The sequence below is a fragment of the Microcebus murinus genome, chromosome 7 (genome assembly GCF_040939455.1).
Source record: "Microcebus murinus isolate Inina chromosome 7, M.murinus_Inina_mat1.0, whole genome shotgun sequence".
NCBI classification, from domain to species: Eukaryota; Metazoa; Chordata; class Mammalia; order Primates; family Cheirogaleidae; genus Microcebus; species Microcebus murinus.
Genome location: NC_134110.1, coordinates 97123533 through 97141321, shown reverse-complemented (window position 1 = coordinate 97141321; position 17789 = coordinate 97123533). Strand labels below are relative to the sequence as shown.

The window sequence follows — 17789 nt, the reverse complement described above, 5'->3', positions numbered from 1 at the left end:
GCAGGAGCTCAGAGAAAAAGTAGAGTATTAAAGCCAGTTTTCATATTGAAGATACTGTTGAAGCTGGTGTAAAATTGAGGTAAAAAGGGTGTGGTAGACAGTAGACAACGCCCATGGCTCACCAAAAGCAAGATGTTTAATAAGAGGGGTCCTATTAAGTCAGAATGTAAAAGAACTAGACTCTCAGTGTAAGGGTGGAATAAAAGAATTTCCTTTATACGTGCCCTCCCAGGACCTGCAAGGATGATTGCTCTGGAACCTTGATACAAATGAAGAGTGGAACACAATCTCTTCAGTTTATTTACAAACAAAAGCCTGCATTTGTAAGAATTTGTAGCCTGAATGCATACTCTGTGCATGATCTGAAAGACTTTAGTCCAAGTATGATTCCAGATTATAATGATCCAAGAAATATGGTAGAAGCAAATACAAATTATCACTGGAGGATTCCACTTTCAAACCAGGCCTAAAAGAATTCTTACAAAGTTCTAATAAATATTAGCTCTCATTCAAAAATAATAAAAGACAAAATGAAACAAGCTATTGAAACCAACAGAATCAGACCCCCAAAGACTTCATATATTAAATTAGCAAAGCAAAGGTATAAAACAAATATGTTTAACATACCTAAAAGAATAAAAGAGATTAAATAGATGAGTAAAGAGCAAGCAACTAAAGAAAGTTCAAAAAGATTTGAGAAAGAACCATATAAAAGCAGAAAAAAATTTGAGATTAAAACATCAACAGATCATTTTGAATTTCACATTAGATATAACTGAAAGAAAATTATGAACTGGAAAACTGACACATATAAACTAATCAGAATGTAATACAGAGAGGCAAGGAAGTAGAAAAGGTTAAAAAACAAGAGTTGCAGAGGAAAGGAAAGAAAATCTAACATTCATTCTCTCAGAATTATAGGATGGAAATGGAGCAAGCATGGGGTAGAGGCTATATCTTAAAAAAATAGAGGATGAAAACTTCTCAGAACTGATGAAAAACAGAAATGATTTTCAATTCAGAGTAAATGTCAAGAAACCCATGCACATCACAATGAAGCTGCAAGACACCAAAGACAACAGAAGATCTGAAAACTAGTCAGAGAGTAAAGGCAGATTAGGCTGTGAGGCAGTAGAATTCTCAAAAGCAATAATGGAACAAGGATTCAATGGAATAATATAATGTCTTCAAAATGCTGAAAGAGAATAACTGTCAACCTAGAATTCCATACCCAGCAAAGATATTTTTTAAGGCAAGCATATTTCTAATAAACCCTCATGAAAGAACATTTTAAAGGCATAAAAAAAATTATGTTAGGTGAAGGAAATACACATGTGAATACATCTAAAGGGGAAAAAAGACTGCATAAATAATAAAAATAGCATTTCACAAGGCTCTTTCAATTATAGAATTCAGTTAAATTATAATTAAAATGAACAACAGCAATAACAGTCCCCAATATAAACTGGGAGGCAGGTGTATAGAGTTAAAATAATCTAAGAAAGAAGGTAAAGATATTGATCAATTTTAGACTTTTTTATGGTTGTATATCAGGGGTAGTTCCTGAAAGTAGAGAAGAAATATAAAATTCCTAATCTTAAAATGGGAAATATTAGAATGAGAAAAATAAAAGCAACCTTAAAGAAGGCAAGAAAGAAAAACAAACACAGAATATTTGTGGGATAAATAGAAATCAATGTACTTAGATGTAGAAATGAACCCAAGTATTTTGGAATTTATATTCATACAAATGCAGTAAATGTTCCATTTAAAAGTAAAAGATCCTCTAACTATATGCCATTTATAAGAGGTACACATAAAACATAAGAATACTTTGAACAGAAAACCAGAAAGTAAAAGAATGGAAAAATATATACTGTGATTCTTATTAACTCATAATTTCTGTAAAGGGAAAACTGTGCCAAAAATATAATGCCAGATGCTTTAAGTGTCTTAAAGTATCTCATATATTACAGATACTGGATTATAGGCTTAGAACTACAAGCTGCCTAAGTTTATATTTCTTTAATGCTTTGCTGTACATATCACTTATGACAACACAGCTTCACACAGATCAAAATCATGGGGAGTGCTTATAAGGGGATAATTTATTTTACTGATGTAATATTTACAACATTTCTCTCTGTCCAAACAGATTTATTTCATTTAATTGTTCAATTAGATAAATTGGGATCAATATATAATTGCTTAAAGAGAGCACAAAGTGTTAAGAAGTAAGCTTTTAAAAGCTGCTTTTCTGATGTGGAACCAAGTATTCTTTTTTAGTTCCCTTGTTAGAAATGATTTAAATGATCTTTTTGACTTAATGTTATTTCACATTTAACTGGAGCTGTTGCACTACAACATTCCACATAAATCCTACTCACGTATAAAGGAAAAATTCCAGTTTAACCTTTTACTGCGATGAAGAATGCTTCAGCATTTTCTTCAGAGATTTTTCTAGCCATTTAATAAACATAAGTTTTAATAAATGAGTAGGAGGATTTTGAATTGGAAAGAAAGTAAAAAACAGTGTGTAGAGTTGGAATGGAAGGGTGAATTTTCTTGAGATGAAAAATACACTTAAATTCAACATGACTTTGTGAATGTTCATGTAGACAGAAAGTCATTTTAATGGGTGCATTCTTGAGAAATCCATCCCTAAACCTTCACACACCACTAATTCAGGTATATGTCACTATAGAATATGAATTCTACTATGCAATGCTTACATAATCACTAATAAAGAACCATAAATTATTTGAGATGTGGACATTGAGTGATTGAATCAGTCACTGGCAGATTTTCATACCTGGAAGCTTACAACACATAAATTCATGACTTGACAAAATTATAAAATATGGACGTAAGGGGTTAATAGCAAATGTCGGACTCTATGAAATGTTAATTCTATGAATTTCAGATTTCTAGCCACTCTTCTACTGTATAAGTTGAAGGTTGTTGAAAATGCTGTTGTAATTAAAAATTATCCTGTATAAAATTTACTGTCAGAAGATGCTACTAATTTTGCATTTAATTTCCTGAAGTGTCGGCAATGGACACTGATAAAGATATAATCCAGATACACAAATGGATCTTTACTATGAACACATTAATTTTTCCCTGTACAATATAGTACATATCATTTCTGTTTAGGAAATTGACGTGAATTATCCATGCATAATCCAAAATCTAGATCACTGGCCGCAAACAAATTCTTGGTGTTCACATTTAGGTCCAAGTACTCACTGGCTGTTAGGTACCATTAGAATAATACATATTTTCTAAAGAAATTATTTTGCCCTCTAAATGGTCAGTTAAAGGACAGGCTTTCACTAGCTCAGTAAATTATTTATGTGATATCAATTAGTCTCCTCTTGCCTTTGTACCTAACTCATGAGAGACTGTTTCAATGACAACAGGGAGAGACAGCGGTGGTGGAGGGATTGGCGTGGCAGTGATGTCTGCTGTGCAGCTGTTCTAAAGCATGCCTTGGATTTGTTTTAATCAGGTCTAGAAAGACAGCAGGCATGGGAATGACTGTTACAAAGTTTATACCAGATCCCTAGACAGGAGCCATGGTGCACCACGCAGGGCCACATGGGGAAGCACCCAGGTTGCTAGGTGGCAGAAAGAGGGCAAGGGCAAAGCATGCCCAGAGCTTTCATTGGGGATTTTGCAGGAAGGAACAGGTGAGGCAGGGCAGGCATGCTTGGGTTGGATAGTTTGAATAATTTCGGCAGGCTCTGGGATATAAGGAGTCATCCCTAATTGTTCAATACCTCACTCGGGGTGACGAGGGCAGGGGGAATGTTGACTTGGTGTGTGAGAGTTTGACAAAGGATCGTTGGGGTGTGGCTCTGGATTGATTGGTTTGTAAGTCAAAGGGGGGCTGGCAAGGGAGTCGTTTGCTATTTCTAGGAATTAGCTAGCCCTGAAAGGAGTCATCTCTCCATGATCAAGGCCTCAAATGCCAGAAGATCAAAAACATAAGAAAATATAGTTAATACAGCAGTCTTGTCTTTTGTCATCAGGCTAAACAAATATATGAATCACTATTTATCTGGATCTTTAAAAAAATCAGTGGAGTTATTGGAATGTTAAGTATATATATCAAGACCCTACAGTGTTGCCTTTGGTAGCATCTTGACAGTTTAATTTCTGAAAAACAAAATTTTCACATAGGTTGAAAAAAGAACAAAGTGGTTGACTCAAGTGAGTATTTATTAGTATGATATTTTTGTTTAAAGGAAGACTATCTAGTAGTAATGTAACAGCAAGTGTTTTTCACAGTTACTAGGCACAAGAGTTCTTCTCACTGGGATGAATCTGGAAGATGCTTGACTGATAATCAAGGCAATAAAAAGATAGAGTGAGAATGTACTCAAGTTTTGGTGCATTTATCCCTCTAATGCTTTAAGAAACAAACTATCTTCTGCAGCTAATTTTATAGTCTAAGGACATTTAAGACACATCTCCCCATCCAGATAACTTCAAAGAATGACACTACCAGGACAGACAGAAAGAGAGACACCATATTGCCATGGGGTTATCAAAAAGTATGCAATGAAACACCCAGCCTTCTACTTTAGAAAGGGAGTCATATCCCTGGCACTTACCATCCTCATTTTCAATATGAAATGGCTTGGTCACAGAGGTTTCATCTAACCATGCCCTTACACACATACAGTGCCTTCATTTTACCCATGGGAGATTGCCTTCTTAAAATAAAATGGTTACGGTGAAATAGATGTTTTTGAAGGAATGGTGAATTAGGCTTCATTCTGGATGTTGTGTGTCTTTCTACACAGACCCTATCTTTTGTGGGTGCAAACAACTTTTATGCTTAATGCACCTGTATTTAAAGGGTTCAGTAGGAACTTAAAATTATAATTAACTAGACAAGCAGGTGGTTTTGTCCATTCAATTTGTAATCTCATGCTTCACTGACAAAGTGTACGTTCCCTACCAATGTTTCTCATTTGGATGATATATGAACTTGCACCCACCACAGGCCAAGAAAAGTACCAAAGAGTATTTTTCCATTGGTCCTAAAAATAACCTATGCATACCTTAGAAGTCTCATCGCCTTCATCTTCATGCACTGAACTGGATGGTGAGGGAGTTGCAGACTTGCTTCCGGGGGGAGACGGGGAGCTGTGGGGAACGTTGCTGCCTCCCATATTCAAACCGAGCTGAGCACTCAGCTGTGATTGGTTGATAGTGGTCAGCTGGCCATGCGGCATCATTCCCGGCTGTGGCCTGAGGTCTGCAGGCCGATCCCTGGGTCTCATGGCTGCCATCTGAGGATGGGAACTGTACTGCGCTCCTTCCGGGTTCCGTATATCTTGCATCTACAATGAATGAATAAATAAATAGGAAAGAAATAATTTTTCACAAACATGTTTCTGGCAAAAATTTTTTTTGTTGTTGTTCTTTAGACGGCAGGATGTCTTGCTGAGCCACACACATATTTATTTTCTCTGGGGAAAAATAATCCTGACAGTATATATCATCCTAAAGGACACCAAGAGACTATCAAGAGAATAAAATCTATGGATTCACTCAACATCACATTTCATTACTCAAGATCTGATTAATTGTATTTATAGTCTTTCTGTACTAATGAAATGTAGACATAGATCATTAATATATAATTATACATTCTGTCATAATCATAATATATTTATATGATGTAAGTTTCAAAATGTTGATGCTCATTAGAGTGTCTGTCAAAATTATGTAATTATTAGTGATTACAGTATTCACAGCAATTCATTAAACCCTTTTTAAGTTTATCCTGATTATTTAAGAAAGGTTTTGGGAGTTAATAAGCATACTCTTGTTCTTAGTTTAAATCTTTATAAAATAGTACTGGCCAAAATGATCTTCTAACTACCAAACTCAAAACACTTACAGGCCGGCATTCACTATTTGATTAATTGACTATTGAAGTGACTTGACTGCACAGTCAGATTTGAAAGTAAAGCTCTAAAATTGCAAGGTCACCATATTAATCCTTTATGCTATCTGGGTCACTGTTTTTTTTAGCCTTAACGAGACTCACTCTTGTAATTCAAGCAATGAATTTTGTCTTTGTAAGGATTAGAATTAAAAGCATTGGAGGATGAAGCTCTTAACGTATCTGGAGGTCAAATGTGCTGTCTAAAAGGAGAATGGTAGATTTCACTTAACATTTCTCTGGCATTTTCAAACTTAAAGTAATGGGGAATATTTTGTGGTGCTTACAGAAGCAGCTCAGTTTTTCCACTGTGGGAGCTTGGGGAATTCAGGCAGGTAGAGGGGATGCAAAAAAAGAGAGAAAAAAAAAGAAAACTGGGGGAAAAAGAAATATGGCTAAAGTTACATGTTGGAACTGTAAAACCAAATTAATAATGTTCTCTTACTCTTTCTTTATAAAAGAGAATCCCACACAGTGTCAGATGTTTAGTAATTACCTGTCTGCAAATGTTATTGTGACGTGGAAATACTTTGAAGACCAATTAAGTAAACTAGTTATAGTTTTTGTTTATGTCTTATAGCAATAGAATCATTTCTCTCTAGGTATTTTTATCAATCTAGTTCGATCCATTTAAAACTGAAATCACAGCTGTTCAGGGTGCCCCTGAGTGCCTGTGTTCTCCTCCGTAATAAGTGTACTGTCTCCACCACGAGCTCTCCTAGGAGGCAATTTCACTCCTTTAGATCTTTTCCAACTCTCGTTACTGCTCCATCTTCAGACCCAGTTTCAGGCATCCTAGACTTCTGGCTTTTTTTGGTGAAGGCTTAGGCTGGCCCATGATTTTGCACTTGCCATTTTCCCATCCAAACCAACCATTTTTCCATAATCAAACTGTATTTCTCCAATCCTACAAAAGTATCTCATAATTCTTCTTTTCATGAAGTCCCTCATTAAGCAGTTCTTACTCTTCAATGATACATGTAAGAGCTGCAAAGGCTCTGAGTGACTCAGTGGCAGTCTGCGGAAGAGGAAAATGGGGGAGGGAAGCCCAAAGTGCAAGTTTGTCAAATGTTTGTGGAATAAATTTATGAATAAATATAAAAGAATAAATGAATGAGTAAAGCCCAGAGGGGTTAAATGACTTGCCCCAAACCAAAGAGTTGGAGTTAAAATCTGCATCTTCTAATTCCAGTTTTTGATACTTCCCACTGTATTAAGCAGCTGATTCATCATTTTACATATCGTATAAAGAGGGTGATAGCTAATTAAAGATAACTAAAAGCACCTTTTCAAATATTGTTTACCCAAAGCAACAATTGTTTTATCTAGGCCATTCCCATCCCCCCCACTCACATTTACTAAAATGGTTTTGACTCTTCTTAGTTGATCATGTAACTTCTACATAATACAATCTGTTCTTCCTTAGGAAAGAAAGCTAGCTTTCACAGGTATCCTTAAAGTTGTGCTTTCGACAGAGGGTAACATAAAAATCAGGACAAACTTTTGAAAATACAGAGAAGAGACAGTATATATTAATACTAATTTTTTTTTCAGGCCTACCCTCAAATGTCCTAAAGTTCTAATTTTTTTTATTCCCTTAGCACACAGAAGACCTTTCATTATGGGCACAGAATAAAGGATGCATGCCTGCAAATGGACACTATCTAACCCAGGGCAGCTTTCTCTCTCCGCCCTGCACCAAATAAGGCACTCACGTGCACATTTAACTTATATTTGTAAAATACACTTTTATAGCCCTAAAAATTAAAAGTATTGATATTTACTACAAAATCATACTTTAACCAAATTATCTTTCCCAAAGTGTGTACTTAATTGCTATCTTTATTTCTTCTTCGCATAAATCCCAAGTTACAAAACACGTACAGTCTGTAACATATCTGTTCTGAGCCCAATTCTTCTCATCCTTTCAGAAATCTCCTGGTTTTAACATGATATTGGAGGGGATGATTTCTGATCAATTTTTGTTTGGTTTCCAGATTTATGACCACAACTAAAAGTGTTTCAAATGCTTAAACAATCTCCCGTTATTTGCAATCCTTTTAATTGTTTTCTCATGTTAACTTGTGTAGTGGGTAGGTAAATCTCTGAGAACTACAATCTGCCTTCCCACCTAGTCCTGTGGGGAGAAGGAAGTGGGTGTGGCCACGGAGGTATGATAGCCTCATTAGTTGAATATACCGAGTCATCAATGGTATTAGGTCAGGCAGGCAGCTTTAACACAGAATCAAAGAATGATTTTCCTGTGGTGGGGGGGAGCAAGCATATCTACCTCTTCAACCCTCAGATGGATGTATAAGTCAGATCTTAACACCCATGGCCACATTTCTAAATTAGGAAGAGTATTCCATTTTATCTTGCTTTCATAAAGGGCAGTTCAGTATTAATCACTGCCTAATGCATACTATAGGGAAAATTAAACTGGATGGAGTTTGATTACTGAAAATAACAATAATTAGTACGTCATGCAAATGTTTTGGTTACTGCTTTCCTTCTAGAAAGACACTGATCATATCACATCAAATACAAAACCTGAACTAGCAAAATATTATTTCCTGTTAATCCCCAATATTTTAAATTTATTGTGAATAAGTCATGCTTAATAGCAACAGTTGTTCTCTCTGATTCTTCTTGACTCCTTCACTGACTTTTCTTTACTCTACAACTTCCTATCCTTAAATGATTCCCTAGCATTCTGTTCTGAGTCACGTTTTGTCCGTCCACCCAACTGAAATTCACCACGGTTTTATTAATGGGAAATGGTCTAAGTTAAAATGTACAGTTCTGACCCAAATTCCAGGCCTAATGTTTCTGCAACTGCTTGCTAGACATTACTACTTGGACATCATTCCTGCTATTATTCTAGAAAGGTGAACACAGTTTCCTTTCTGAAACCTGTTTTTTTCTATGTGACCAGTTTCTGTTGCTGACACCTTCATTCTCCTTGTCATCTCTACTCAAAATGTCCCAGTCATTTTGACTTTTTCCTTTTCTACCCAACTCTTACGAGTTCTGTTGAGTCTACTCCAGTATCAGTTTTTTCACCTGCCCTTCCCTCCATTTCCACATGCATTCATCTATCTCAGGCCTTTACTACCCTTCACTTGGACTAGCTACTTAACTAAAAACAAATCTGCTCACATCTACCCTCAAGACTGTTGCAAATCAATCTTCATGAGCCATGGGCTCAAAAACTTTCTGATGACATCTGGCCACAGAATTAAATCCAAACTCTTCAGCATGACATTAAAGGTTCCAAATAATCTTTATTCCCTAAAACTGTCCTTCACACACTCTATTGTCAGGCTGAACCCAATCAATTGCTATTCTTTGCCCATGTCTCTCTCCCTTGATCGCGTGTCTGTGTTTATGCTACTCTTTCATCATTCAATAACCATTTTCTGTCTGAAATTTTTAAAAAGAGGGGAATAAACCCCACATTTTGCTTGGTGATTTCTAGTTTTCCGAGTACTTTGACCTGTGGGGCCCTTGAACGGCCCTTTGAGGAAGCCATGTAGAAATGGCTATTTTGCACAAGCCTTTTCAGGTTGAGAGAGGTTAAATGATCTCAGACCTTTCTACCAACAAAGAATGAAATAAAAATACGCTTATTTTGCATACTTGTGCTTTTCCACAACTCCACAATGCCATTAGCATCTTTACACATCCAAACCCTGAATATACTTTAACATCACATTCAAAAGTTGGTTCCTCTACAAAGCTCCAAGAACCTTCTTATTCTGAACTGCCAAAGCATTTGGTGTGTACTTTCTTTATGGGACATCACTTTCAAATTTCTTAGTCTAACGTGTATGTGCCTTCTAGATAGTAATCTCCTTGATTACTCTCCAGGACTAATGCATTTTTCAATTCCTCATGAGATCTCTTTATAGTATTCTAAGTATTCAAACAATTTTTGCTGTGTCAGTGTGTTAAAGAAATGAATACTGTCAGTATAAACTGACTTTAATGGTCTTGATGATTTTTCTTTTTTTCTGTGAACTTCTTAGTCACAAGATGAAAAGATTTGATGAATGCCTGTTTCCCATTGTGGCAGAAACCTCACGTTGTACCCTTTGACATTCCTTTTGTTGACATTCCTGTTGTTTGACATTCCATTTTCCTTTTGTTCAGAGGAACAGGCCTCCAGCATTGGGTGTCTGATCAGCAGCCGGCTAAAGGAGGGCATCTGTAGCTTCCATGGCAGACATGTGTGGTCATGTGACCATGACATGCAAGTGAAAGCATTGTGTAGTATTTCCAATAAGTCTCCTTATCTTTGTTCCTTTCTACTTCCTGCTGGCAAACATGTGGGGATGATGATATGAACTAGGGAAAAGAGTCTTGGAGCAAAGTGTAGCACCTTGAGGATGCTGGAGGCACAAGAAAGGAGTCTGAGGATGTGACTACCCTGGTGCCTGAACAAGCTACTTATTTTTTGTTGTTGTTATTTTTAAGTAATATTTTATTATAGAATAGTTTTAGATGTATAGAAAAGTTGCAAAACTATTACAGAGAGTTCTAGTGCACCTTACACCCAGCTTTCCCTACTGCTAATGTCCTACATTTTATATATATGTATTTTATTTCAGAATACTGTGGGGGTACAAATGTCTTGGTTACATAAATTGCTTTTGTATCATTTGAGTCAAAGTTACAAGTGTGTCCATCACCCAGATGGTGTGCAGCTGTACCCGTTAGGTGTGAATTTACCCATCCCTTCTTCCCCTCTTCCACCTGCTGGATTTCCAATGCAAGTTATTTCCATATGTGCACATAAGTATTGATTAATTAGTTCCAATTTAATGGTGAGTACATGTGGTGTTTGTTTTTCCATTCTTGTGATACTTCACTCAGAAGAATGGTCTCCAGTTCCATCGAGGATAATACAACAGGTATTAGTTCACCAGTTTTTTTTTTTATGGTTGAGTAGAACTCCATGGCATACATATACCACATTTTATTAATCCACTCATGTACTGATGGGCACTTGGGTTGTTTCCACTTCTTTGCAATTGTGAATTGTGCTGCTGTAAAATATTTGAGTGCAGATGTCTTTTTTATAGAATTTCTTTTTCCTTTTTTCCTTTAGGTAAATACCCAGTAGTGAGATTGCTGGATCAAATGGTAGGTCTACTCCGGTTATTTATTGTGGGAGTCTTGAATGTGAAAGGGAAGTAAACATCTATGGTTGCAGAGCCACTGCCATTTTGAATTTTCTATTACATGCAGCTGAACATAATCTTAACTGATACGCCCTAATAGATTACAACCTCAAAAAAGCAGGAAGAGAATCTATTTTGTTCACCATTGTAGCTCTAGTACCGAGAACAGATCTTGGTGCATAGTAGGTACTCAATTCATACTTCTTGAGTTACACTGATATATTTAGGCCAGGTACAATTAGGATTGATGCTGCCTTAAGAGAAATAGTGTTATAAATCCTTGATATCTTGGGAACTTTATTTGCTAAATTTCTAGGGCTCAAATGTCTCAAAGCTAATTTCTAACATGTGTATTTCTCATTTTGTTTATTTTCAAGCCCAGTATTTTTCCTTGGCTAAAAGTCCACCTGTCATTGGCACTTTAGTTTTGAGTGGCTCTTAATATTTATCACCTCATTTGGGAAACTCAGTCCACTTGCAAATGGACGCTAGATTTCACTTTTTTGAAAACCAGATATGTTCCCTAAAATTTTACAGATTGCTGTTGAGGAACAATGCCAATTAAAATAATGGAGGGGGATAATGATGATGAAGAGATTTTCCTTTTTCCAATTAATGGAAAGCAAAAGTGCCATTAGAATTAATTAGGAAACCAAAGCAACTCTTATGTATTGTCCCTCATGCCAGGCCTTGTCACCCAGGGCTTGGTGCTCAGGCCACAGTCCCTTCTACCCTTGCCTGGTTACCTACAGCTTCAGAACTCGTGGTTGAGGACAGAACTCAGGCGCGAAACCTCAAGCACAATATTTGATACATATTTCAGCATGTGTTTTCACTCTATTTTCCTTGGATTTTCTTTGAAAAGGAAAAGAAAAAAAACATGTTGCTCATCTCAAGTTATTTTTTAAAAAATGAGTAAGATTTTGGTGTAACTGGAATACTGAAAAAAAAAATCCTTGGAATAACATTACTTATATTAGTGACTCAATGGTGTTAAAATTGCATACTTGGATGGCACCAGAATGACTGTAGGCCTGCCGTTCAGTGTTTAAAATTGTGTGTGTTTCACAATCCTTCCAGAGTGTACGTTCTTCCTTGAAATATCAGCACCCTTCCCTGTCCAACACGCCAGCCTTGAAAGCTATCATTATCTCTGCCTCTAGCAGACAATTCTACATCAAAACAGTTGCACACATAAAACTCCACCGCCGCCTTGGCTGGCTCTGCTCTGATCCAGCTGTTTGAGTGCATAACAGTTGGTACACAGAGCGCTGGAACAGGGGTAGCCCCGAGGCCTTATTTGCTAATGTTGCTCACCAGCTGCTGCTTTCTGTGGTCTTTGCAGGCAAAGCCTGGAAGCTTGCCAGTTGCAGCAGGAGCAAGAGAACGTGAGGAATCTCTGAAGTCCTTCCATTTACTCCTGTCTGTCAGCATTTGACACCCTGCACTGTGGAGTGCGATGAGGAGGGCGATGAGGGGACCCTGCTGGCTTTGGCTGTGAGAAGTGCTTACTCTCGGTCCCTTTTATACACACTATCAAACACACACCATCCTTAGCATCTAAAGAAAAGCTTCTGAGCCTTGCTCTTGGTTGTCCACACAGGCTTGCATGATTAATTGGGGCAGGAAAGCAAAGCGGTTTCATTTTTCTTAGGAATAATGCATTCCCAGAGTCTATGAGAGGAATGTAAATGTTGATATTATTTAAGTACTCAATTTGATTACATATTTTTGCCAGGGATTCAATTAATATGTAAATGTACACACCAGAACAAATGTGTGGGTAAATTTAATAATGAAATTTTATTTATCATTTTCCTAAATGCATTTCCAAGACAGAGCTTAATTATTTGTTGTCCAAACAAATTAAATAAATCGTTTTTATGTGATCTCCTTGTGCAATCTATTTGTTTTTTAGAAATGTGTACTTTAAATAAGTTTTATTTTAACATTTTTGCTACTAGACTTCTGACATTGAACACTGGTAATGTCAGAAGGGGGAAGAGGGAAAATCTGGAAAATACATGTTATATTTTCAGAGACTATGAAAAATGAGGTTCAAAAGAAAGGTTGGACGTTTTTATAAAAACGTATTTTTATCCTCCATATTTTCAGTCAGAATAACTTGGTTTCAACTCTAAATTTCCAAAAGCAAAATTGTTTTTGAATTTAATATTTGGAATCTTCACTTTTCTTCCAAAAGACCATAGAAACAAGGAGGGTTCAGATTTCTTTACAGTATTGTAAAATGGAATACTAGAGTAATTAGAGTAAATAGTCGTTATGAAATTCTTAATCACGGGAAAGCAAGAACTCTGGAGCACAGCTCATTAGGTACTTGCTAACTGGACAGCCAGAGCACTCTCTAGAACCACCGCCATTGGAGAAGATTAAAACTGCCCCCCCAAAGAAACGCTCATGCACTTCCATGTGTCTGCCCACCCTCCTCCTCCATACCGCGGTCTCTTCCATGAATGGGACCCTAATACTGGTGTGTTAGGAGAGAAACATCACTGAAAGCATTTAAAAAGTGACAGTTCCAAATCACACTGGCTAAAACCCATTTCAACAATTTTTTTTTTTTGTAGTCCTCTCCCAGGGATGAACCCAAGATCACAGGGAGGGAGGGGTGGACCCTTGCCTGGCCCTGGCACTCCCCTGAACTCCACTTCTGTTTGTGTTGCACCCAGCAGATCCCGAAAGAAGAAAGAATCTTAGTTGCCTTACTGCACACATCTGGATTCATTTTTATAAACGTCTGAAAAAGAAATTTTACTTCATTTTATTTGATTTCTTTTTCTTCCTTTTTCTAGGTGGGAGGTCATGTGCTATAGGGGAGGGAACCTTGCTCATGGCATCAGGCTTGCCCTGTGTCTAACGAGTTGTCTTCCTTTTAATTTCTTTGGCTCTCATGTTTCACCTTTGCAAAATGGAGATAATCCGTCAACAACAAATATTTACTGAGTGCCAACTATGTGCCAGGTGCTGTTCAAGGTACCCGGTAAACCGCATGGACTGTGCAGACTGAATGAATCGCTGCCCTGATGCAGCTGCCCAGGGGGAGAAACAGGACAATAAAGTATTATCTGTCCTTTGCTCCTTAGAGAAAGGTTTAAGGAGACAAGTCAGAGAGAAATGTATTGACTTTAAATGCTTGCCTTAGGGTACTGCTGTGAGGATTAACTAAGGTAAGGATTATGAAGGTGTTTTGTAAAATATAAACTCATTTTTGTGGTTGTTGCTCATGCGATGTTTATTGTTGGTTACCATTCTCTTTTATATATTATTTTATTTATTTCAAGTATTATGGGTGTACAAACGTTTTGGTTATGTAAATTGCTTTTGTACCGTTTGAGTTGAAGTTTTAAGTGTGTGTTTAAGCCCATCCCCCAGATAGTGTGCACTGTATCTGTTAGGTGTGAATTTACCCATCGCTGCTTCCTCCTCCCACCTGCTTGATTTCTGATGAATGTTATTTGCATGTGTGCACATGAGTGTTGATCGATTAGTCTGCAGTGAGCCACCGACATAACTGTGGCCAAGCATTCTGGTAGCCAAACACTCGCATCTGTGGGGACCTCCAGTGGGACAGGTTGGGCAAGCTCATAGTCACAGAGCACAGGGTTTCACTGCGAGAAAGTCAGCAGCCTAGATAAAGGTTGAACTTATAACCTGAGTTTTAATAGCTCCCTGATCCAGAGTAATAGGCTAACTAGTAGATACAAAGTTCAAAAAAATTTTAATGTATAAAAAGGTATTCCAGTTCCTAGCAGAGCATTTCCTTCCATAAACTATGCACATATAATCTGTCCTTTGGATCACAAGTAGGGCCAGGAGGTTATGGGGAAGAGTGATGCCTTTTAACTGCACAGTTGGAAAGATGTTTTCTACTCAGATTGAGCCACCTCATTTCTGATTGCTTCATGGCAATGCCATTTGTTTCCTGCTGTGATTTTTAAACTATCAATGTCAATATTACCAAGCTTGACACACTGTGCTTCAGTGAGCCCTTAAAAGGGCTTCCTTGACCAGCACAAATAAAGGAAACGTGCAAATTGGCAACAGGCAAAGTTTACTTTTAATCGACAAGGAGCATCTCTCATAATTCCAGTTAATGACAGGACAAGAGGGCCTCATTGACTGTAATCTCTGTCTTGTCTAAAAGGATTTGGGGGACCATGTGGTACACCCTCCAGTTCCCAAAACATCTCGATTAGCAGTTCCTACAAAATTTTACACCTCTGGTAATAGGAGTCTATGACGAATAGAGTTGATGAAGCTTTTTATTTGTATAGATCATGCCTTTGGCATCTGCATTGCAAAGTGTAGGCAGTGTTTTGGTCAGGGGGGCTATAATCTTATATTAAAAGTATATTTGAACATGCTAATATCTGTTCACATCTCCTTTGTTTTGATGTGCCCAAAGAAGGGACTGAATAATGTGCTTTATTTCCAGAATACTTTCAAAGACTTTTGTGCATTGAAACAAAAAGAATGGGTTGGAAGGGTGGAGAAAAGAAAGCTGGAAGTGCTATCAGACATGCCCTCCGGGAGTTGTGGTTTACCTACCAGAACTAGCTCTGTATATTTATAGCAGCACAAGCTAACTAGAATGGTTCTTTATACTACATTTAAACCTGAGAATTTAACTTGCTTTCTCATACTTTCCACTGGAATGTTAATGGGATGCTAGCAAAGATGGAGATGTCAAGTGGAATATTGACTTCTTAACATCAGTTCAGAATAGTGATATTTGAGTTCATTTAGAGGGTCTTAAATCATTAGATACACAAGACATTCAGTTTAAAAGTACATCACAAAAAGGAAAATTAAAACCTTATATTCTGCTTGAGTCAGATAGCTTCCCCATGCAGAATATTTGTATGCCCCCAACTTATTGGGGACTTGAAGAAAAGTGCAATTTTAAATTAGTATTTTATTATGGAAATCATCCAATAATCCTTTTAATAGTACATTATAAAACATTAAAATAGCATGAAACCAAGATAGGAAAAGACTGGAAATCCTCTCCTTTTGAGCATGATATTAATAACTTCAGAAAATCAGTCTAGGGAAATTACAATGTCTTTCAGTTCCTTTAAAGTGTCTGCCTCTGTAAGTGACCTTAAGCTCCTTTAAAACAATTAAAAGATTCAAATATTTGTCTGCCAAAATTTTATAGCATGTTAGATAATGGGATGAATGTAGTTATATACAGTCTCTATATTTCTGGGTATATCTAATTTAGTTAACATTAACATTACTCACTCACTTATGCTTTTATATACTTTGAGTCACAGAAGGTCAAGGTCTCAAAACTAATCATAAAAACTACTGACTGCTATTCATGCTATTATAATAACGCTTTCTTTAAAACAACTGCCAATAAATTTCATTATAAAAAGTTATTAAAAGGGTTAAAAACCTATTAAATGTCAAAGAATTTGCTTGACTCAAACTTCTAATAAAGAAAGAGAATAGGCTTTCTTTCTGAATTATTTAAATCTTTACTGACTGTGCACTGAACCATGAAATTAGAAAAGTGTTATTAGAAGTATTCTCTGGTTTTTATAAAACTTGGAGCCCGGAATGTATCAAGCCATAGTCTTTAACTAGACTAGTTAAAGCAGTAGGTTTTTAATCCCAAATACATGGCTTCTACTGATATAAAGATCATAATTAAAACTCTATCCTGTAACTTGGCGATAATAAAATTTTTATTACAGAAGCACACATGTTCATTTAGAATATATGAGCTACATGTTCTAATTTTAATTTGAACAAATATCTTTAATTTTGGGGGAATGTTTCCATGTCCACTAACATCTCAACATCTCAACCAATAATTAGGTTTTAATAGTGACTAATTTTAAAATACTAATGTTAATAATTTGAATTATCTATCATTTACAAGTTTAACACCTACCAAATAAACATCAAAATTAGATAATTATGATATAAAGAGTTAAAAAAAACTATCATTATTCTGGATGATTATAACCCTGTATGACAGATGGCATAAAATAAATTTGGGTAGCAATCATTAAAAAATAGAAAATATATCCTTCACATTTTAAATCTATTTCTCCAGGAAACCACATTTAGCACTACTAATTCGATCTGGTCTCTACAAGGAGGGAACTCTCCTCAACTGCTCAGTACTAGCCTTTGGTAATAGTGGCTTTAAATTCTCTCATTAATAATATCTAATACTTATCAGTTGCTATGGTGTGGATATTTGGCCCTCCCAACCTCTTGCTGAAATCTGATCCCCAGCGTTGGACGTGGGTTCCAACGGGAGGTATTTGGATCATGGGCATGGATCCCTCATGAATAGATTAATGCCCTCCCTTGGGGTCAGTGAGTTCTCACTCTACTAGTTTTTGCTGCAGCTCCCCCAAGAGCTAGTTGTTAAAAAGTGCCAGGGGCTTCCCCTATTCCTTGCTTCCTTTCTTGCCATGTGATCTCTGCACACACTGTCTCCCCTTCGCCTTCTGCCATGAGTAGAAGCGGCCTGAGGCCCTCACCAGATGCAGATGCTGGCACCATGCTTCTTGTACAACCTGCAGAACTCTGAGTCAAATAAATCTCTTTTTTATAAATTAGCCAGCCTCAGGTATTCCTTTATAGTCACACAAACGGAC

General features: G+C 36.8%; 1 protein-coding gene across 1 annotated transcript in view; it reads right to left on the bottom strand.

Annotated features, from left to right (window-relative positions):
* The window catches only part of TOX (thymocyte selection associated high mobility group box), a 293503-nt gene that overhangs the window by 40890 nt on the left and 234824 nt on the right, over positions 1-17789 (bottom strand). Inside the window, exon 4 of the mRNA XM_020288798.2 lies at positions 5073-5354. Coding sequence (XP_020144387.1) covers positions 5073-5354 — 282 coding nt within the window. The remainder of the gene's footprint in view (positions 1-5072; positions 5355-17789) is intronic.